The sequence below is a fragment of the Poecilia reticulata genome, linkage group LG14, assembly GCF_000633615.1.
Source record: "Poecilia reticulata strain Guanapo linkage group LG14, Guppy_female_1.0+MT, whole genome shotgun sequence".
Lineage (NCBI taxonomy): Eukaryota > Metazoa > Chordata > Actinopteri > Cyprinodontiformes > Poeciliidae > Poecilia > Poecilia reticulata.
Genome location: NC_024344.1, coordinates 19064412 through 19087474, shown reverse-complemented (window position 1 = coordinate 19087474; position 23063 = coordinate 19064412). Strand labels below are relative to the sequence as shown.

General features: G+C 39.9%; 1 protein-coding gene across 2 annotated transcripts in view; it reads left to right on the top strand.

Annotated features, from left to right (window-relative positions):
• The window catches only part of dscama (Down syndrome cell adhesion molecule a), a 101891-nt gene that overhangs the window by 8730 nt on the left and 70098 nt on the right, over positions 1–23063 (top strand). For both annotated transcript variants that reach the window (XM_008428268.2, XM_008428267.2), the window contains exons 2-3: positions 19320–19637; positions 19805–19954. In XM_008428268.2, the coding sequence (XP_008426490.1) occupies positions 19320–19637; positions 19805–19954 (468 nt within the window). The remainder of the gene's footprint in view (positions 1–19319; positions 19638–19804; positions 19955–23063) is intronic.

Here is a 23063-nt window from a genome sequence, read left to right as displayed (position 1 = left end):
TGCCGATGTACGATTTGTTCTTTCATGTGCTGTTGCCAAAATCTCAAATAACATGGAAAAAAGTTGCTAGATTTATCTGTAGCTGCCTTTTTGAAAAAAAAAAAAAAGTAGCTAAATATAGCAACAAAGTCACTAAGCTGGCACCGATGTGTAGAGTCGAGTCGAGTCTAGCCGTGCTGCTAGGTGCTTTTGGAAAAGGGCCAATAGAGGAATTTAACATGTAAGAGAGGTATGAAGGCGAGGTTTTGCAGTTTTGATACAGTAACTTTTACAATCTTCAGTGTATAACTGATAGCCAAGTCATGCTTAATACAGGTGCTCAGTATGGCTGACAAGACATATGTAGGGAAGGGCGTGGCATTGTGGACTTGCTGGGTTAGGCGAGGAACCCGTTGATAACTGCTTGCAGTTCTCGTTCTAACTACAACCCACGAGGCGATTTGCTAATCCTTGCAAACAGTTAACAACAAACTTGCATACAGAAACAGTAGAGCTTCCTTTCACTGAATTTTGGCTTGTGTGTCTCTCAGGATAAAGAGAGGTTAAAGTTCAGCGTGATGGCAAGCCTCATTAGTTGAATGTCTGTGAAATTTTCTGTGGTGTTCTGCCTGCTCTGAAAATGTCATGGCTGTGGCACCAAAAACAACTTGGTCCAGTCATGCGCTAAAAGGAAAGGTGACTTAACAGGATAACAATTAGGTGTGTTATTTATGTCTGTGGACTTTTACATAAAGTAGGGCAGTAGGTCAATGCTGCGACCAAGCAGGCAGTTGTTGTAAATGAAGGACCCGGTCACTTTTTCCTTCATTGTTTGATTTTCTTTTTCCCACAAAAGACAGATTTTAGTTGAACCTATCATGAAATAAAGCTTGGTGATGAACCTAAACGAAGCCATGTAGGATTCATTGTGCTTTCTTCAGTTTTTCAATCGATGAAACAATGAGTATATAATGGAATTTAGCATCCATCCATTTCTCTTACCTTCCCAATTCCTGGTATGGTTTTTCAGCAGTGATTGGGTAAAAATGTCACAAAAGATTTCTATGGCAACTCAGAAACAAACATCCTTGCAGACACACACATTTACTGTCATCCACCTGAGAGCCATGCCTGTTTTAGACGGTGGGAGAACTGGAGGGCCAGGGTACCAGCTGGACCACTGTATCGAAAAAAATGGCAAAAGATTTACACCACAACTCTATCTTGCAGCGATCAGCAGTGCTAAGCATCACTCCGCCATGCTGACGTGAGTTTGAATAGCCAAAAATAAGTAGTAGCGTATTAACAATCTTACATATCTTCTAAGAACGTTGGCTGCTTTTGTGTTGGGGTGCTGAACTAAGGATACGATCACGAGTTTACACAGTCTGGAAATTTAACCTGCAGAAGGAGAAAAACCATCAAACATCACTAATAAACCAGTTATCTTGGACTAAGCTTCCAATCAACTGTAAATTATTAAATCTTTTATTGTATTGAACCTGAATCTACAGAATAGTATGTAAAGTTCTGGGAAACATGTTGATTAGTTGATTAAAACGTGTTGCTGGATTATTAATTAATTTCCTCAAACACGTTTAGTAAATGTTTATTATTAAGCACATTTCTGTAAGATAGGTACTACTTCCTGCCGTCTTTGTGGTTTGCGCCATGCTGTGGCAACATCTGGTTGTTGATCATGTGACTCATGTGATGTTATCATTGCTGTTTTGCAAAACTTAACTAATTTTGATACAACCAAAACAAAAACAAAAAAATACCTCATGCTAGTGCCAAAACTTTTATTTAAATTGAAAACAGGATTTTTTTTTTTTTTTTTCAAAATGTGGTGTATTTCTTTTAAGTGAATTTATTTTTGAAACGTCAGCATTGTCCAATGGAAATGCATCTACTGTTCTCACCTTCTTCATTTACAAGATTGATCTCTTTTCCTAGTTAACTGTCTTTACTTCTGCGCCGTTGCGGTACATCTGGGCCAAAACACGTTCACTTTCATCTCCAAAATTGCAGCGGACACATAGAAGATGATGCGCAAGAAAAAGTCGGGGACTCTGGGGCTGATTTCGTGCCCCACTGACTGCCTTACTGGACATGTTCATTACGCAGAGGCAGAGCCAGAGCCAAACCCTCGATTAGCATTCCTAATCCAGCTCCGTTCCCGCAGCCGGGAATGTGTAACATTTTCAAACATTCTGCCGAATGTTTCATTAAAGCGCTGTTAGCCCCCCAGCTCCATTCCGCTCCAGTCTACGCTCTATCAGGCCTTACCCAGAAGTGATTATGCTAATTGCTGTTTGATCAGATGATTAAATTATAATTTGATTAATCCCGGGCACTAAACGCTCTGAAAACGTTGCTGTGTGTTTTTTTTTTCCTTTTTTTTTTTTTTTTTTTGCTGCCTGGCGGTGTTTGCCAGGCCCTCTGTCGCCGCCGAGCTGCCGGTTTAGCGCAAGCGACCCAGGTGTCGGACGGGATGAGGGATGCGCGCCGGGCTCCGATGGGAGGCGGGGGCGGCCGTGAGTGAAACCCCCGGTTTCATGTGCTGCGGCTTCGTTATCACAGGAAACACGGCGGTTAATGAAAGCCGCTTCTCATCTCTGTGCAGATTGAGTGCAGCGCTAATGCAGACAGCTGCCATTTTCTCAGTAGCGTCTGTCTCTGTTGCTCTCAGCTGACAGTGTATCCATCAGGGTGATTTATTGTAGCGGTGCGTCAGGCTCCCTTCCACAGCGCTAAATGATTAGATTTCTAAACCATATTCCCAAATCACACAGTGGGCTTCTAATGCACCGTGATGTAAGGAAAATGCAGACAAAGTGATCTCGCTTGCTTTATGAATAACATAAAAGCAGAATATAGATCCACCCGAATTCAGAATGTACTCTGTAGGTTTTGCATGGTGGAAGTAAGTGAGGAATTGATCCTGTTGCGTTTGAGGGAAACGCGAGGCTGAAGATGGGAGTTGCTCTGAAAGTGGAAAGTCATCTGACCCACAATCCTTTCTTAACCCCAGGACGTTGATTTACCCTCCACTGTCACCTGTGTCCTGTTTTTTTGTTTTATTTTTATTTTTTACCTCTTTCTTTGTCTCCTGTAGATAGCATGAACTGCACTGAGGCTTCACATGAATAAGAAGCAAAGTGGTTTTATTAAAAGGAAAATCTGTTTCTTTGAAATAATTCTTCTTAAGCTAGAACTTTCTGATGCCATGAAAGCATCACAAGGACTTTCAAATCAAAAGAATAAGCACCAATCAGAGATTTGTGGCCAATTTTTTATCTCTGGTGTTTGTGAAGCTGTGACCCCACTGATACTGATGTTAGTTGAATTATCTTATAATAAATAGACTTGAGAAGCATCCAAATTGTTTTCTTCTAGACTTCCTATAAATGCAAAATCGCCCAGCGAGTCTATGAGAGCTAATTTAATGCAAAAAGATAGGATTGGAAGTTAACATTTTAAACTGCCTTTAGTTCCATAAATTGGCTGTTGTACACTTTTAGTTTAGTAATCAAGTAATCTGTTGATTATTCTGACGATTTGTTGAGTAACCAAAACATTTTAATGCAGTATTATTCAAACCCTTTGTCTCAACCTTGAGTAGGAAAATTTTTCATCAACCTTTCTTTTACATGTGTGAGATGCCAGATTCTGCACCAACAATCAGATAAGTCTTTTGACGACAGGGAAACAAAACAATCACCTGATGCATGTAGCGGATTGTTCCTGCTGAGGTGTTCTTAAAGGACTTGATATTGTGAAATGCTGATTCCGTTTTGCTGTACACGCACCGAGTTGTGTTGTCTGTGTTCTTGGACTGTTCTTTAGTCTTCATGCTGTGATCGAAGCCAGGAATACTGATTAACCATGAATGGACGTGTCCAGACTCAGGTGTATTTATAATGCTATTTACTTGAGACCGTCACTGCACTCAGCTGATCCATGAGCACCATTTGGCTGGACCTCTGTTAAATTAGGTCAGCCATTTGAAAGGGTGTAAATATTTTACACAGTCACTTGCATATTCTTGTTGTTTAAGTTACATTTTAATATATGTCAATATTTTGTACAATCTGTTTTCTGTTTGATTTTAAAGGAGAATTTGTTAATTTGTTTTGGTCAAAAACTGATTTTTGTTGCTCATGACCAATTTGTTAAAAGGGTATTAACGTCCAAATTGGTTCAGTACCTTTTGTAGGCAGTGTATTAAGAGCAGCTTCTTTACAGCTGCAGAAGCTGGTTCATCAGAAAAATGAATATAATTTAGATCCTTGTCTAAAACACTTTCAAACCTCATACTTATCTTCAGTAATGTTGCAACAAAATCATAATTTATCATTTGCAATTTTAATCCCTTACTTTACTGATTATTTTATATGAAAAGTAATCTGATAGCATGTTACTTCTAACATATTACTCCGCATCACTGGTTATACCTGCATTGCTAAAGGAAGACCTAACAATGCAGCTGCTATTATTGCAATTATATTGTAATTTGAAAAACGAGTGCTGGTGACAAGTTTCTTTCATGGAACGAATGAGCTTTAATTAAACAGATGACACCAAGAGTGGACAGACAAGCTGAACATTGCACTGTCATAAACATTTTCCGCTTGCATTTTAGGTGCCTTGGGATTAATTAAAACAGATATGGTCACAATCCGTCTATCCGTCCATAAATCTATGGGAAAGGAAAACCTGGACTTATAAGAAGCTGCTTCTCCACTGACTTCATAATTGCACAATTTGACATTTTGAAAAGAAATTTGCTTAATGGAAACACAACAATTAAAAAAAAAAAAAACTTTCTTTTTTGATTAAAAGCTGTGGCACTAGGATGAGGTGGAGATTTCTTTGGCAGCATCAAAATTGGTTTATTTGCAATAGGAATAGTTTTTTTTTTCTCACATCATACGAGTCACATGATCACCAACCGGATGTTGCCACTGGCTCAAACCACAGAGAAGACGACAGAAAGTAGATGGACGATGATGACATGGCATATTTTTCAATGACTGGTCACGTTAACAAATGTATTCTTATTTAATCCCAATTGCAGAATTGTGATCTTTCGACATTAAGATTCACAAAGTTTTGTGCACATTTGTAATGGAAACGAACTTATTGTGCCTTTTTATCAAGAAAAGGAAGTCAATGAAAAGTGAACTTTTATAAACCGTCGTCTGCTGGCTTCTGGCAGATTAACGACACTGGAACTAAACATGTAGCGCCTCAGGTTATATTACGTATGTGCTGCAACATCGCTTACGTAGTGTAGATTATCTTCAAGTTGTCAGCCGTCCTCCTTAAGCTAATCTCTCCATTCAAACTCACACACTAGGTTTAATGTCCTCCTCCTCTTCCTACCTGATCCACTCTCTCCTTCCGTCTCTTTTTCCCCCCTCCATCTGCTCAGTCAGGCTGTGGTTTAGCGAGCGAGCAAATGTGGGTGGAATCTTTAATGAAACAGAAATAACGCCACTCATCCACTCTCTGAAAGCATGCACGGTGTATGCCGCACTTCAAAGTATTACATACAAATTTAAGTCAAGTACTGTCGAAAGGTTCAGAAAGTCAGAGACTAAAGAGGACATCTCTAGCAAAAATGCTCTGTGTGAAACGCGGCTCTGGTGGTGCTGAACGGAGGTAGGGAATTTAGGACTCCAAAGTTTCTGCACCAAAGCCAGCAAGGTGGTTGGATCAACATCGCTAAACGCCCATCGCGAGCGGTGAGCGTAACCATGGCAACACACACGCAGGAATGCTGGAGAAAGCAACAAAGTCAGTTACTGAGTGAAATGAAAGTGTTTTTAAAGAATGGTTGGAATTTATTTGCAAAATAGACCCATAGAAGATGTCAGAGAGAAAATGTAGTCTGTCTTATGAGTCCTCAGGCTGCAGAGCGTTTAATTCATTAATGTGGTGAATGAAGCACAAAGTGTAGTTAGGAAATAAACTTGTCAGGGTTCTGTGTAAAACACGGCCGTTGTCACTAGGAAGGTAAGAAAATTCACAGCAAAATCACAAAATCTACTAAGTGTTTTTGGACTAGTTTCTAGTGCAAATATCTTGGCACACTAAGATAACAAAGCTAATCTAAAAGTAACTTTTCATTAAGAAAAGTTACTTAGAAATAGCACTATAAGTAAAATAACCTGCTAAAATGTCCTGTTAAACTGGCAGATTATGTCATTGAGTTTTTCAACAATATTAAGGAATTATTGACTTCAACAAGCTCCTGCATTTTGCTAAAAAGTTACTTGTAAGTCACTTTTGTCGTATTTCAATTGTACTCATAATATATTTGGACTAGAAACTATATCAAAAACGCTTGATAAGACTTTGTGCTTTTGCCGTGTTGACTGTTTTTGTTCAGATATTACGAACTAACTGGGCTAAACCATTATTTTCGAGACGTTTAAATCTTGTAAATAATTATCACTTAGACCTTGTGAAGCCTGAAGATGACCCAAAGACAATAAGCAATGTTACACTGGGAAAATATGAGTAGCAGTAAAACATGTAACAGGTCGGTTTATTTGTCTTTCCTTAAGGCGTATTTGTTTATCACAGAAAACATAAAGTATAACACCGTCTCAGGAATAACTTGATTTTTCAGCTGTTCAGACCGGAAATAAAAGGCGAGAGCTGCTTTCCCCAGAGGTAAAACAATCTGCCTCAAAAGCTCACCACGTTGTTTCATTTACTGAAGTAAATTGATGAACAGTTTTCGGTAAATTTGGCTGCTCTGGTGTGTTTTCTTGTATGTAGTCTACATTAACAATCTAAATTGGTCAAAAACAGAAATGCAGACATTTATTTTAGAACAGTGATTTATTTAAAACAAATTGAAATCCATTTTCATCCTACCCTGACTGTGAGGGAATCATTCACTGGACGGTTTTGCACATGCACGATTCATTTATGAGTCTGGACGAGGAGAGAGCAGCTCTGACTGGATCTGGGAGGCCGCTGCTGTGCGAGGACTGGGCCACCTGTGAGAACTCAGGGTGCATGAGGGGCCCAAAGCAGATGCTCGTAGGAAAGGGTAAGAAGGAACTGTGGTTTCACGTCAGTCTCCACTAATGTCAGAAAAGTCACCAGATCTGTCACTGGTTGCTTTTATTTAAAGGTGCAGATTTATGCGTTTTCCAGGCACATAGTGCCATTTTACAGCACAATCAATTAACTATGTTAATTTCAGTTGTTATAGAAATGCTATATAAAAGAAATGTGACTTAATCATTTAGCACCTTGAAATTTGGCCTGTCTCTTTAAAAAATCCTGCTCTTTCCAACACTCCACCTACAGGAAGTCATCACATCACTCCTCTATTAACTGTTTAACATTTTTATCAGCGTTGCACTGAGAAGTAGCTCGTATAATGATGTGCAGATGTGCTCATCAGCAGATGTTCAGTTCCACCAGGTGTTTGCTAATTGTTTCTGGCTAGTCTGAAGGAGCTGAGTGGGGAAGTTGCAGGTTCGGGGTGCTCTGTGAGGCAGAATTGCGGAAGCTTGGAAACTGCAGCTGTTTTTGATGAGGAAATAACATGATGTAAAGCTCAAAGTTGTTTTTACGTAACACTGCCCCTTTAAGAGTCACTATAGGGGTTCAAAACTGGTGACCATGACTATGCATCAGTTTTTCTGTCCCAGTCAGACCATCTATATTTGTTTATCTGAAGTACAAGTAGTATGACTGCGACGCGCAGGATGTCTTTGATCAGCCTTCGACGGTCCTTAAAGCTCCTTTTGTCTAGAAAATGGAAACTTTCACTAATGTTATGAGATATAAGAATTCATAATGTAATGTTAACCCAAATGCAAAGACGTATATTTTATTTTATTTTTTAAGTTTTAGACCTTTTGGATAATGAAACCTGCTTTCTCGTTGTTCTGTCTGTGTAGAGGGTTGCTTGGGTTCATATTCCCAGTCTGTGACACAGAGTACTCTCCAAAACGCTGATGTTGGAAAAAGTTTCAGTGATAGTACTATCTGTGTCCCCTAGAGTTGTAGTCGTATGCAAAAATGATGGTTCACTACACACCCCAGTTTTAAGGGTCTAGTTTGGTGTGTTTTCAATGCATTACATATTGAATTACTGGAGATTTGGTTACCAGCTGTGGCTGAATACAAAATAGAAGGTCAACTGTCTGTGAAAACGTGTTTTATATATTGTACATAGGTAAACAATCCAGTTGTTGTGCACAACCCCAATAGTGCAATTCAATAGATCCAATAGAGAGTCCTAAACCAACATGGCTTGTGATGTCGTGAGTTTCTCTGGTCTCTACTGAGTGCTTGTGTCCTAACTCAAAAATGACTAGCGTCTTCTTTAATCAGCCTTTGTCCATTTGTTCAATTATTGGGGGTTCTGTCCTCAACTGTGTTTTTCTTTTTCTTCTTCTGTAATTGGGTACATCCACACCAGCCCTGTTTGGTCCACTTTAATTGAACTCTAGTTTGCTTGCCAAGCAAACTCTGGTTCGATTACAAACCTCAATCTCTGTTTGATTGGAGTGAACTCTGGTGCAGTCCGAATGCATATATGTGATTGGGCACCATTCCAAAAGCAGGAAGCGAACTATAGCGCAGGGCATTCTGGGTAAATGCAGTCTAATCAAACACTGTGTCTAGCACTAGCAGGAGAAATGGCTTGTGATCAGACATGGATTAAAGAGGAGCTAATATTTTATATTAAGACAAAAGAGAAATCCTACAACCCCTAAAATCTGACACCACTCCATTTTTGCCTACATTTCATAAAGAAGGAAATTGCGCTCAGTGTTTTCTTCAAATGTTTTTGTGCTGTTTCCTTCAGTGGTTCTTGGGTCTTAGATGTGAAAACACCCTCAGTCAGTTTGATGTCACACATTCGTTATATATATTTGATCAAAGTCTTCTAAGTAACAAGTGGTTGGGGACGTTGCTGTGCTCTGCTGGCGTTCATGTAAATGAGCGTTCACTGCCATAGACCACTCAAAGGTGACTCTTATTTTGCCCTCCAGAGAGCTGACATCAGAGGAAGGTAAAATTGGTTTTACATGGCAGCTGCATAGCGCTGAATGGGGATCTTAACATTATTCATGAGAGCAAATTGGGCACCGTTGATTTAGAAGAGTGGGGGGACTCTTGCATGCACGCATCCATGCTCAGTGCGGTGCTTATCTTTGTCGCTTATTGTGTAATCCCCTAGGGCGAAGGGGGAAAGGGTGGAGGTTTGGGATGTCATCATGAAAACCAGCCTGTCCTCCACCCAATCTCCACCCTTCCCCATCAACTGGCCTTGCCCCTTCCCCCATCACCCCCCCAGGCAGCTCCTTCAGAGTTCTGCCTTAATTACCTGATTTGCCTGCCATGAGCTGTCAGTGTGACTCAGTGCTATAGCTTACCCCAGTGGAGTCGCCCTAATGCCTTGATGCCTCAGTGCAAGTCGTAGCACAACAAAGATCTCTGACCTGGTAAGGGGCACAGTGTGGCTCTGAGCCAATCAGACCCTGCTGTTTCAAAATGTTATCAGCCTTGAGCAGGGAGGACATGTTAAGGCTAATAGCTAATTTAATGTGATAAAACCCAGAACAAATGGAGGAAACCAAGTTGTTGTGGCAGACAGCTAAGCAGTCAAACACAGTGATATGGCAGAAAGATGAAGCACCATGGAGGTTTTTTTTATTTCATTGCTACAGGAATACTGGAATACTCTGCACAGGTTTTGCATAAGCTGATTAAAGTCGTATGGTTGAGGTAAATATAAAATGAGCAGACTTGAATTCTTATGGGCTAATGTATGGGTTAATGTATAGACCTTTTTATGTTGCGTTTAAGTGGGATGTGTATTGATCAGATGCTTACTTAAATAAATTGGTGAGGTAATTTTGAAAGCAACCACTGATTGACACTGTTAGAGTGGAGGATAATGGGTTGTATACTGCAGGGTTCCAATGCCTTAAGGAAAAGATTGTAATATTAGTGTTATCCATGCCTGGATGCACCTGGGAAGAAAAAAAATTTAGTTTTGAAAAACATTTATATTGCCGTCCTTCCATCCATCCATCCATAAAAAGGTTTGTTATATAAATTAAAACTGTAAATTTTAGTTTTAAAAACTCTGGAACGTCATTGTGAAAAGTGCTTCATACAGTGATGCCAACATGCAGCAAACAGCGAAACGCACTGTGACACATGAATGATGTAAACAAAAATTCAAATGAAACAGAAAAATACTGTAAAATTTAAAAAATAATAATGATTGCAAGCGCAAAAAATGGAAGCTAAATCCTAAAAGCTGCAAAACAAATTAAAACAAAAAATGCTGCAACTGCAGGAAATAAAAGCAGAAGGGAAAATGCAGCAAATAGTAAAAACAACAGCAAATATGAGTTGTTGCAAACTCACTCCACAAACGGAGGTGCTTCAGAGCCCTAGCTGGAGTCGACGCCAAATCATATGGGACCAAACCCTCAGTAAAGATGGAATGTTACGATTTAATAGGATGTTCAGAAAAAAAGAAATAGGAAAAGTTGTTATAATTCATGGAGTCTTTTACAATATTATAGAGCTACGACATATTCACCTAGGTAATATTACTTACTCCATTGAGAAGGTAATCTTACTCCCCCTAGTGGTCTGAATGACTTCCGTTTAGTGGACACAGTGTTTGGTGTTACACATACTGATGTTTTTGCTATTTGCTGCATTTGTGTGATACTGCTATGGTGTTTAATACTCCACCAAAATACTCTAGCTATCTATAACTGTTATTATTATGGCAATGATAAAAAGTATATATGTGTGCGTGTGCTTGTGTGTGTATTCTGCTCCCATTTCCTGTGGTTGGAGCATTTTGTCTGTGGTTGCAACATTTTTTGTTTGCATTTGTTTTGTTGATAGTAGGTTTTTGCTACTATTTTCTGGGAGTGCAGCAGTTTTTGTTTTTCTGTTTCTTTTTTTTTCCATTTGTTTGTTATGATGTTTTGCCTTGTTTCACGTGGTTGCTTTACATTAAACTAAAACAAGAAGTGTATTTTTTAGCTTGTTTGTTCAGGAGCAGCCAGAACAAACTGGTGTAACCTTATTTCTAAGAACGTTGCATTGTTAAAACATTTCCTCATTCAGACACTTCTAGATGAATCTTACGATAGCAGGCTAAACCCAACAAGATGTCTCTCTACCAAATCTGACCTGATGTCTTGCCTGCACACCAAGCCCAAGTCAGTATCTATGTTTATCGGCTTCCAGACATTAACGCCCACCCCCTCGCACATGCACTTCCATCTGACACGCCTGCATACACTCTCCTTGACTGAAACACGTCTGGTGCCCTTGAGCTCTAAATGGTGTAGCAGCGGCTCCACAAAGGGGATGACTACACGAGGAGTCACCTGCAATCCACGATTAGAGGATTTCAGCAGGGCCTGCCACCAATAGGTGCTGACATGTGGAACTGTGCTAAGCATTATTCCACACAGCTAGTGGAGGAGACCTACTTCACTGGCCCAACAGGACCCCGTCTCCCTGCTGCTGCTGCCCCCTCCTCTGAGACTTACCAGGGCAGACAACGCAAAAAGAGAGTTCATCATTTATGCATGTGCGAGATTTATAATTGAACAAATGACTTCTTCTTTTTGGTGTGTTTTTCAGCAAAGCTAAAACTAACATTAGGACAGCCTAATGTTAGTCGGAAGTGATTTGATTTTGGTGTTTTCATTAAGCAATCAAAGGTAGACTGCACTTTAAAGGGGCAGTGTTATGTATTTTATAGCACAATTAAGTAATATTAACTTCAGTTGTTCTATCTATGATTTAAAAGAAATTTAACGCCTTGAAATTGGGCATTTATCTCTTTAAAAGCTCCTACTCTTTCTGAAACTCTGCCCCCAGGAAGTCATCCCAACAACACTCCTCTATTAACCTTTTAACAACATTTTTACCAGCATTTCACTGAGAAGTAGCTCTTATAATGAGCTCTGCAGATGCACAGTTTGCTAATTGCTGCTGGCTAGTCTGAAGGAACTGAGTGGGGGAGTTATGAGGGAAGGGTGCTCAGCCGAATGGTTGCGACGGGAGAGTAAATAATTTCTCAAACATGCTTGAAAGAATCAAAGAAACACTTCAGGTATGTTTTTGATGAGGGAATAACATTATAATATTATGTAAAGCTCAATAAGTTGGATGTTACAAAATACTGCCCCTTTAATGTGTCAATGTTGACAAAAGAAGAGAAGCTTTATGAAAAAAGAAAGAGGAAACCTTACTGTACGAAACTGTTTTTCATCTATTTAATAAATGCAAAGAAACATGCTTCAGAGACAGCCTTCAGATATTTCACTATCAGCCTGAGAGCCGACCGACTATCGACAGAATCCACATGAAAATTTCATCACATCTCTCCAGATTTTGTTGCCAGCCCCCGCTTTTGATCTCACGCCGGTGTCTCCGGAATCATCAACGCATCTTCAGAAATGCGCTCCGCCACTTTTACGGAGTGCATCTGCGAGCGGCACATCTGTTGTGCGCTGCATCTGACTTTTCATGCCAGCCATTAACGAGATTATCATTTAACAGCCGTGCACACAAACACACTCGATGACAGCCAACAGCCGCCCACATGTTGTCTCTCTTGCTCGCGATCGTTATTAAAATAAATTGTCTGGAATTCGCAGCTGCACATTCGAATAATATGTCATAAAAATACAAATTGGGTTTATGTAATTTCTGCTTTATTAGATAATTCTCAGGGAAAAGTCACACACTGTTAGGGTTGTCTTCAAACAAACAATCCTTGTTATTTAACAATGAAAATGAAAAGTGTCTGCCTGCAGGTGTCTTTTTCATGTTTCTTCCCTTCTTCAACTCCAGGCTTTGTTGACATTTTTGCGCTCATGTATAAAATCTTAATATCTGGATGGTAGATATTAAGGTTATGGTATTCGCCAAAAAATATATGTTAATTGATATTAATTTATGTCAGTTTTCACAAACCACACTGATAGGATCAGGTCACCAACTGACCCAGTGGTTCTTTTTTTTTTCATTTTGAAGCATTGCTGGCTCAGGAAAAGTGTTTATGCCTGAAATGTTCTGATATTTGTTCTGTCCTGCATTGCACCAATGTATTTTGCTGAGATTTGAATACTTAGCCTAACTGTAAACACAAACCACATTAATGGAGTCAGAAATGCAGTTTAAAAAGTCTGCGGTAAGATATCTGAAGAAACAAACTGCAGCTTTTTGTTTCTACTCACTTTTGATCTGCTTGCTCCATAGCATAAGCGATCCAGTCGATGATAAATACAGCTCCGATAAAATTTTTTATTTTTGTCGTTTTCTAAAACGGACATCTGCAGAAACAATGTTAATTAAATTTAAACATAGTTATATCTCCCTGCCTTGGGTTTTGCGAATGTTGCCTAATGTAAACGACGATACAACATCAGCTTCCTAAAAGTGGGATATTACTGCTGTCAGGCCAAAATGTTGCATCTCCACTCTTCAGCATGTTCTGTGAAAATCAGCTCAGTTGATCCTCATCCACATCTTTCTGTGGTTTGATTGGTGCACATCTATCATTGTTGCAATTAATCAATTAATCGCATAACCAATTAAAATGAGCTTGATCATTTCCACTCTAATGATTAATATGTTTTGTGGACCAATTTTGTTTACAGACACCCGGCCAGGCCTGCACATCTGTTTAAAAGTATCAAAAACAGCATGTGACTTTGAACAAAAAGGATTAAATTTATATTTAGAAGACAAATGTTGTGGGGGGTTTTTTGTCTTGTTTTGTTTATTTTAACTTTTTAAAGGGAGGAAGGAGAAGGTGGAGAACCTTAAGCTGATTTTTTTTTTTTTCAACTTGAACTCAACTTGTCTCGTGCCATCCTGCCACAACATAGTGTGGAAAATACATATTTTTGTAAAACTTACATACTGCAGCTTTAATGTTTATTAAAATATGTGTTTTCCTTCATATTTAGACCCATGAAACATGTTTCTTGATATACACCTGAAAAATAAGAAATAGCAGCTTTATCAACACAGGTCATTCCAAGTCGTCTTCTTCTTTTCTTTATGGTCTTTCCTTTGTTTCTCCTTCACTGTTAGATTTTACCTACCTCCATTTTGAAAGCTTTCCTTTTCCCTCCTTGCCCTCTCAACCCCCCACACTTACTATTTTTCGTGACCCATAAATGCACCACCGATGAATCCAGGGTGAACCGTTGGGATCTGGGTGGGGTTCGCCTCCCCATCAGTTGCCACCGTCTTTACGGATCAGCCAGCTGTAAAATGCTGATGGTGGCGGCGGAGGTGGTCTCCATTTTTTATGAGTTGGTGCAAATCATTTTATTGAGACAAAAGCAGTTATGAGGCAGGCTCTCCTCTCCTCATCACTCAGTCACTCTTTAAACATGCTGGGACCAAAGCCCGCCTGATGGCCGCTTGTTCTCATTTGGAATACAATTTCTCTGATGGATGATTACAGCCAAATGCTACTATACTGGGAAGGTGGATGAATGTGAATACATTATTCCAATGTGAAGAGATAACGTACTCTAAACAGATCCAGACAGCATCTAAATTGGGTTGTTATTTCCTATGATTTTACGACGGTTTGTATTATTACAAACCGTCGTGATCCAGATCTGACACCTAAGGAATTTTCTGCTTTTTCTTGTATAAAAATGCTGATTGGCTTAAAATTTTAACTGTTTAAACTCGTTTATAATCAAGTGTGACAAATTGTAATTTTATGTCCTGTTTTCTTACATTACCGTTAAGTTATTTAGTCCATAAAACCACTTATGGAGTATTACCTGAAGTCACATAAAATTGCCCTCTGTCCCAGTAACAGGCAGTTGTGTTTGCTTTCGCGGGGCCAAGAGGACTCAGCGGTATTTAGGAGATCATTACCAGAAATGTGGGCAGATGGTGAGAGCCAATACTGAACCAGTCATACACATAAATGCCTCAAGCTCCCCGCTATTCCTAACAGATGCTGTGATTTTATGATCATCTTGATGGCAGATTTTCCTACTTGAGAAAACCCATGACAAGCTGTTACTCTGTGTGATTACAAGGCCGTAAATTAACCACCGAGAGGGCCCCCGTGCATCGCTGCAGGGAGAGCGCGATGTTTATTAAGCTCGCGTCTCTGATTTTGCCTCAAACGCTGGAGCTTTCTTGTGCCTAAACCCTGTTTATGCAAGAGTGTGGTACAGTGCTTGTCTGTCAACGCAGTCCATCTCTGCGAACACCCACAGCAAATAGTTCTTCATCTAAACAGTTCCTGAAAGCATGTGCAGCATTTTGTATTATATGAAATAATTTTTTCCAAGTCAGGATGATTTTTGCAAAATACAACTGCAACAAAAACCTAGTGCACAAGCTTGAACTCTCTGGATGTTCTCTATTACACACAATGTCAAAATGGCATGTAAAACCTCAAATATATGCTCACATTTCCCTAAATATTGTAGTGCTGCAGGTTCAACAGGGTCTTCAACATTAGGCCTTATTGTCATTAATACTCTCAAATGTCTGTGGCCTGTAGCTTATCTTGGTCCTCAAAAAAGGATTTGATTGCCACCACTCATTCGACTGACCAACGTGTAGAACAACAAGAAGATCTAAAGAGCTCAGTGAAGTGAAGGGGAACTTTATATTTATCTTAAAATGACAACTTCTTTTCTTTTCTTATAGAACACCTTTTGATTGACCGTCAATTGAAACAAATGTAGAGGTTATTCAGCTGTGTCACCCTTTCACAAGGTCCAAAACTGTCAACCTCAGATTAAAGGTGGCCTATTATGATTCCTTGGATGGGTCTATATGGGCTATATAAAGCATGTTCATTAAATTTTTTTGTGCAAAATCCTTCTTAAATAGTTATATTTTAGTCTAGTCAGTTCTGCATATTTGGAACTGCTTTAGGGCCTCCTGTCATTTTAAATCTAAATAAGCTGCTGCTAGCCAAACCCCCCACCAATATATTATACAGTATTAGGGATTATTCTGATTATGCATATGTATTATATAAATATTAATACTGAAATCAATTCAGAATGAGGACCCAAACTAGCAAAATACTTCAAAAGGTATGCGGTTGGATTGCTTGGAGTATTTAATCAAGTATTAGTGAAATATATGAATGTATGTGAGCCTCTATGTATAATTCTGAACCTGTATGTTTTAGAGAAAATTCACAATTACTTCATAAGCTCAAATTTTTGTAAGTCACTCAAGTTTTACATAGTGTAGTCAGCACCCCGGAAAAAGAACGGTTCAAATAAATCATTAAAAAGTCCAAGTTAAATATGCTATTCATGCCTATTACAAATGACTATGTCCAAGTTTGTACCGCGATTTCCTTTTCGCCTTCTTCGCCATCTTCTGACACCTTTTGGATCAGAAGCGGCAGCCTTGTATCTGTCGACAGGCCTTCCTCTCAACACCTCCGGGCCCGGCCCTCGGAGTACTGCATGTGTGAAGTGAGTCTAGCTCTAAATGTGCAGAAACATGTGTTCGCCACATTGTTTGTTTGCTGTAGCAGGTTGAACGACCAGTGGGTGGAAGTGGCTGGTGACTCGAGAACGCTCATTAGGAATTTATGAAGCGCTAAAATGTTTGGTCTCAAGGGAGGGGGGATTGGCAGCTGTCGCGCAGCCAAGCAAGTGGGCTGGCGACAGGAGGAGGGATCCCACATTAGCACAGAGCGGAGACTGTGGTGTACGGCAGCGGCGCCTGAAATATTTACAGTAGGTTACTGACACTGGTGGTTTATGCAACAGCTTTACAAGGATGCTCCTATCACAGAGCACGCTACATAGAGGCAGCATTTGAATATTAACAGATTTTATGTTGTTTGTAGCTGCTCAGCAGATGGCATCAAAATAATTCACCAACTACTGGGGTGTTGTAAATCTAATCGCTCACATGATCTTCAGCTTTGACTCTAAACATGCAATTATCCAGAATTATCGGATCGATCTTTTCAACCACTTTTTTTTGTTTTTGACAGATGTTTTGCAGTATTTATTAGGTGCACTGTAGTAAAAAGTTTAGTATTACTTGTTTAATGACCTTTATGAACTGCAATTTAAAAGACCTGTTGAGGTACAAAATGTCCAAAAACTGGGAGTATTTAAACAAAGTTTTGTTCTCAATCAACTAACTGGACAATCCTGCATTACCTTGTATAATTCATAGTGGTTACGGGCAATTGCTGTTCCAAGGTGAATCAGTGGCTTGATCTTTGTGGGTTGACTTCAGCTTACCATTCCACTTTGAGACCTTTTGACACTGATTTAATGGAAATGACTAATAATACATGCGATTTCCTGATAGATACCCCTTATTTTCAAAAGAACACGTAACACTGGAACTGATAAACTAAATAAAACCAAAAACAAAAATAAAATGGATTCTTAGTCTCCATTAACAAAAAACGTACTTCAATAAAAACTAAACAACATAAAGCCAAAGTGGAAATAAATACTGCATTCAACCAAAAGAGTACAGATTATAAATTCTATATTGCCCTTCAGTAATCACTAGATTTAAATAGAGAAGATGAGCACATCCCACAATCCTAATGCAATAGTTCATACTACACCATTTTTTGCCCCTATTTTCCCCTTATGACAATCTTAGATCGTTGGCCGATCTAACCGATCATCCTGCAGTGTGTGGTGGGTTACAGGATTGTCCAGGTAGATAGTTGTGGCCGCTCCGATCTAAATCAGGGGGTTTCCCCGAATGGGAGCTTAACGCTGAATGTGACAGGTAGTCAATCAGAACGCGCAGATTCTCCTCCCCGCTTTCTGATTAGAAATTAAGGAGGGGAATCCCAAACAGCTAACACGGCGCAACACGAAGTCCAGCGGACATTTGAGATGATATATGGTATCATTAATGTTTATTCAACATTTCGTGCAAAGAATATAGAAATGACATGGGGAGGAGTTGGAGCCAAATTACTACCTCAGTTGATAAACCCGGTAGGTTTTCAGCTGTTCTTCGTTAACGTGACATAAATAGGTTATAATGGTTTTCATTCAGTCAGGACTTCACGCTGACTCTAGCCACATACATCACAGGTAGATTCTAGTAAAGCATTGATTAATGCCTGGTTTTAAAATTAGTTAACTGGACTTGTAGCCATCATTTTGTGCCCATGTGGCTGGACACCACACGGCACGACGATCCCGATCAAACCGTTATACCTGGGATTTCTAAGGTGTCTCTGAGGGTTTAAAAATGGGCCGACAACTCGTGTAGTGTGCGCTGGACATTAGACTAAGGAAATAGGAAGGGAGGGTCAGTGGAGAGCACCGGAGTTGAGCCTTTTCTCATTCAGTGTCATCAACAGAAAGAAAAAAGGCTGGAAGAGACGATAAAGACAATAATTAAAATGAGGACAATAGGTTTAATTTATCAGTATAAAATATATATATATATATGGATAGATGGATGGAAGTACCTTGACATTTTTAAATACATAGTTGCCCTTATCAAGTAAACGTCGTGCTTTGAACTCTTCAACAAATGTTTGACAGATATTTTTTTAGGCTGTTGTTTCTCTTGTGCTAAAAGTGTAGTAGGAGTATATTTAACTGTGGATCTGTCAATAATTGCTGACAGTTATGGTGAAGGTCCTGGCTTCACACTGGCAATGTGGGTTGACTAATGTATTCAGAAGTGTATCACATCACATTGACTGCTGTGAAAACGAGAGTCTTGGCTGCATGTTGTATGTATGCACTGTTAAAGAACTGTATTAAAGTGTGTTTTCTGTTCTCAGTGATTGATGACAGTAATCTTATATGCTAGTAATATTAGAGATCTGCTGAAGCTTTTGGACTCATCAGATTCCCTCGTGAATAATGTGGAGATTTACAGTAGCTCTAGCTGATGAAGTTAGAGCTCGAAAAATATTAACATCTCTACTGAAGAAACTTTTCATGTTTACATCAAAGCATCTGGTTGTGGGTACATTTTGCTTCGTAGCCAAAATGAGTTCACTCATTTTAGCTGGAATGTTTTTTTATAGAACAAGGATCCTTTTTCAGACAAAATAAGATGGTTGCAGTCTAAATCAACTACTTTAGTCCATGCAACATGCTGCCCTAAGTAGCATGTTGACTACGACACCTGAAGTAGTCAGCATGCTAGTAGTAGGCTACAGGTGGAGTCCTGCAGTTAGCACTAAAAAAACAATAAACTAACACTTTATAGGTTCAAAAAGCAGGATTAGAATTACATTTTCTTACAATTTTGTAATCTTATGTTCCCTCTCTTTCTCTCTCTTTTTGCAGTTTTCTGTGAAGATCTACGTTCCAGCTTATATTTTGTCAATGCATCTGTGCAAGAGGTAGTGTTTGCCAGCACCACAGGGACATCGGTGCCCTGTCCCGCTGCAGGCGTGCCCCCTGTCTCACTGCGCTGGTACCTGGCCACCGGCGAGGAGATCTATGACGTGCCAGGGATCCGCCATGTGCACCCCAATGGCACCCTTCAGATCTTCCACATCCCCCCTTCCAGCTTCAGCAAACTCATCCACGACAACACTTACTATTGCACAGCGGAGAACCCCTCAGGGAGAATCAGGAGCCAAGATGTCCACATCAAGGCCGGTCAGTTTTTTGTTTTCCCCCTCTCCTCTTTGAATGTCTCTGCCTCCGATTGATTTGCTGTAACCCTGGAAATGAACGTTGCACTGAAGAGAGGTTGTTTGTCTGAACTCTGCCTGCGTTATTTTCTAGTGTAAACACTGCACACCTCTCTGTCCCTCTACCTGTAGTCCTACGAGAGCCGTACACTGTCCGGGTGGAGGACCAGAAAGCCATGAGAGGCAATGTGGCGGTCTTCAAGTGCATTATCCCTGCCTCAGTGGAGGCCTACATCACTGTTGTGTCCTGGGAGAAAGACACAATGTCAATCAATGCTGAAAGTAAGGCAATTCACCTCTTTCTTCTATAACAACCAATGCGAGGATGTTTGCTAGCCTGTGACAGGCTCAGATAGTGGTATACATGCTGATGTGAGTGCTTGGTGAGGTTTGTCTTGCTTGGACCTCTCGGGCGTTCTGATATTGATATTTAACTTTTGGTTGTTTTTTTTTAATTCTCTTGAAATAACAGTGCTTCCATGAGTGTTACTGCAGAGAGGCTGTTTCTCTACATCTGTCTGACCCGATGACGGGAGGGTCCTGCTCGCCCTCCTTTTGCCCGGTCTTCCACGAGAGCGCAGGCTGCCAGCCGTGTCACTTAGTCTCAGTGTATTGACCCATTTCTCAGGCTGATAGGATGCATTGCGGCGCGCCGATCATTCAAATCACTTAAATGGAACGCTCTTCTGCGTGATTGTTTCCCAGCCCTGGGGGGAAAATTCACTTTATGTGGGGCATTTAGCAAACTCAATAGACGAGTGCTAATGTCATTTTGCTTTTGGATGGAGGGCAAGTGCTGGCTAGCCATTGCTTTTCCCTTTTTTTTTTTTGTTCACGTTTCACATTTGTCCACTAAGGAAATATCGGCCATGTTGAAATCTATATCAATCTCTAAATTGTACACAAATTGATTTTTGTGCTAGCATGTTCTATGATGTCCCTGAACTGTTTGTTGTCTCGCTGCTAATGGTTTGACAGTGCAGAGTCTGAACTTGCCACAACGCTGCCAGCCGCAATTGTACTTCAGCTGCTGAACTTATGGACATAAAAGTTTGCTGAGGGTTAAAAAAATTGATGTTTTTCACTGTACTGCCCCACGTTTTTACAACCTTTTACTTAGATGCCAGATAAAGTGCCTGAGTTGTTTCCAACTGAATGTAGCACAGGTGTGGTAGGAGTGTTCCCTCTCTACCTGCTTTTTGCTGATGAGCTGATGGGAAGAAAAATATGGAAGACAAACTGAGATTTTTTAGGAATCTTTCTGGTCAAAATAAAACAGAAATACTTGTGCAGAAAGAAAAAAAAAGATGTAGCACTTTTATTGAAGTAATGTTGTAAGTTTAGAGCTAGCAAATGAAAAGTTGATATGTTTGTTGATCGATGGCTCATGACTGGGGCTTAATCAGAATATAGCAGCTTATTGTAATCCCGTCATTCTTTTGTACATCAGCCTTTCATTCCAATGGTGCCGGAAGAATATAAAACCCTACAAATGCCTTTACTTCTCTACCATACACAGGTTGTTTATGAAATTAGTCAGGATCCCTTTGATGTTTTGGACGAATGAAAACAATTCAACCACATGAGCATCTCAGCTCTCAGAAGTCCCATAAACTCCACCTTATCAATAAAGTTGTGACCCAAATCTATGAAAAATACACCGAAACGAACAGTATGCTTTTCAATACTTGTGTAAAAACTGCTCCATATTAAAACTTGTCTAATTGTGAGAAAAACATACGAGCTCACGCCTCGTGGAAACTAAAAATGTGAATCTTTGACTGTTTGAGAATTTGAAACATCTTTTCCTCATTACTTTTATAGTGAAAGTTGCACATTTTAACAAGGTGCTCATCTCTGCCAGTAAAAAAAAATCCTCCCATCTGGAGCCATCAGCCATGTAAATGCTGTCAAAAAAATCACCCAGCCACCAATCCACTGCTCTCTCCTGCATACTAAATAATGGATGACAGAAGCCTATGAATCTATGAGCAAGTGGTCTTTATTCACGTCTCAATGCACGCACCCTGCATCGCATCGTCCATTTCCCCCATTCTCTGCTACACAGTTTTTAAGTGCACTGTCTACGTGTGTGTGTGTGTGTGTGTGTGTGTGTGTGTGTGTGTGTGTGTGTGTGTGTGTGTGTGTGTGTGTGTGTGTGTGTGTCTGCGTGTGTGTGTGAGTGACAGCTCCACATAAGATGGCTCAACCCCTCAACCTCAAGACCAACCTAGGGCATTTCACAATTCAATTATTTAAAATTGTATCAACACTTTGACAAAGACAAAAAAGCTTTAAGAAATAAAGCTTTTCTGTCTCCAGCATAAATAATTGACTGAGACTCTTCACTTTAAGAGATAGAGCCCAGTGCGCTGCACCGGTTAGACATTCCTGCTGCCGGCCTCGCTGGACTGGACGTTCTCGAGCTGTCGCAGGGCAGACTAACTGAAGGCAAGGATCCTTTTGTGCATTTAAAAATATTTCCAATTTATGATGAAAAGCGCTTTAGGTCATCGCATACTGGCAAAGCAACTGACATTACTCACTTGTCTTTCCCTTCTTTTTTTCAATACAAAGAACCATCAGAAAAGTCTCTTTTTGGAAAAGATGAGTTTGATTTATCACAAAGTGAATCCCTGAAAAATTTTACCAGATTAGATCAAGAGAACAGAGTTGCCTGTTGATTTAAAATAGCAGTTCTCAGCGTGGGCGGTACCGCCTCCCGAGGGGCGTTCAGAGGACGGCAGGGGGCGCTGGCGGCAATTTTTACAAAATGGGGGCGCTGGGATTCCTTAGGGGAGCGTTTGATCGAAAGTAAACTTTACACCTTATATGCACAATACCAGTTTAGACTTTGAGCAACTTTGTAAAATTGTATTGTGTAACATTAAATCATGCTTGGCTGCAACTGTATCAATGGCAGCTCTTCTTCTCTTCAGTGTTTGTAGCTTCTTGGCGCAGCTTCTCTCCTGCTACTGGTAGCTTCACTGCATCAGTTCAGCGTTACACCGGCTGATGGCGTTGCTGTGATTCACTTTGTCTGGTATTTTTGTACATATGTTTTGGCAGTTCTGTGATCATGTCAAAGCAGCAACTTATATTAAAAGGTGTTTTTAAAAAACAGATATATTGATACCACTGGCAGATTTTGGTTGGAGGAAATCTTTACACTTTTCCTCTGATTTAAGTGAATATTTTGGAGTTTCCTAGTCAGATTCCTAATTTGAATCTGATAGAAAATCTGCGGAAGGAGCTAAAGATGAGGGTGATGGCAGTGAAGCCTCCAGCCTCAAAATCTCTCAGCTCATCGCCAGGTAAATTGTGAAAATATAGAAAATATGCACACACAAAAAAAAAGATAATTAAGTTTGGCAACTGTAATGCTTATATA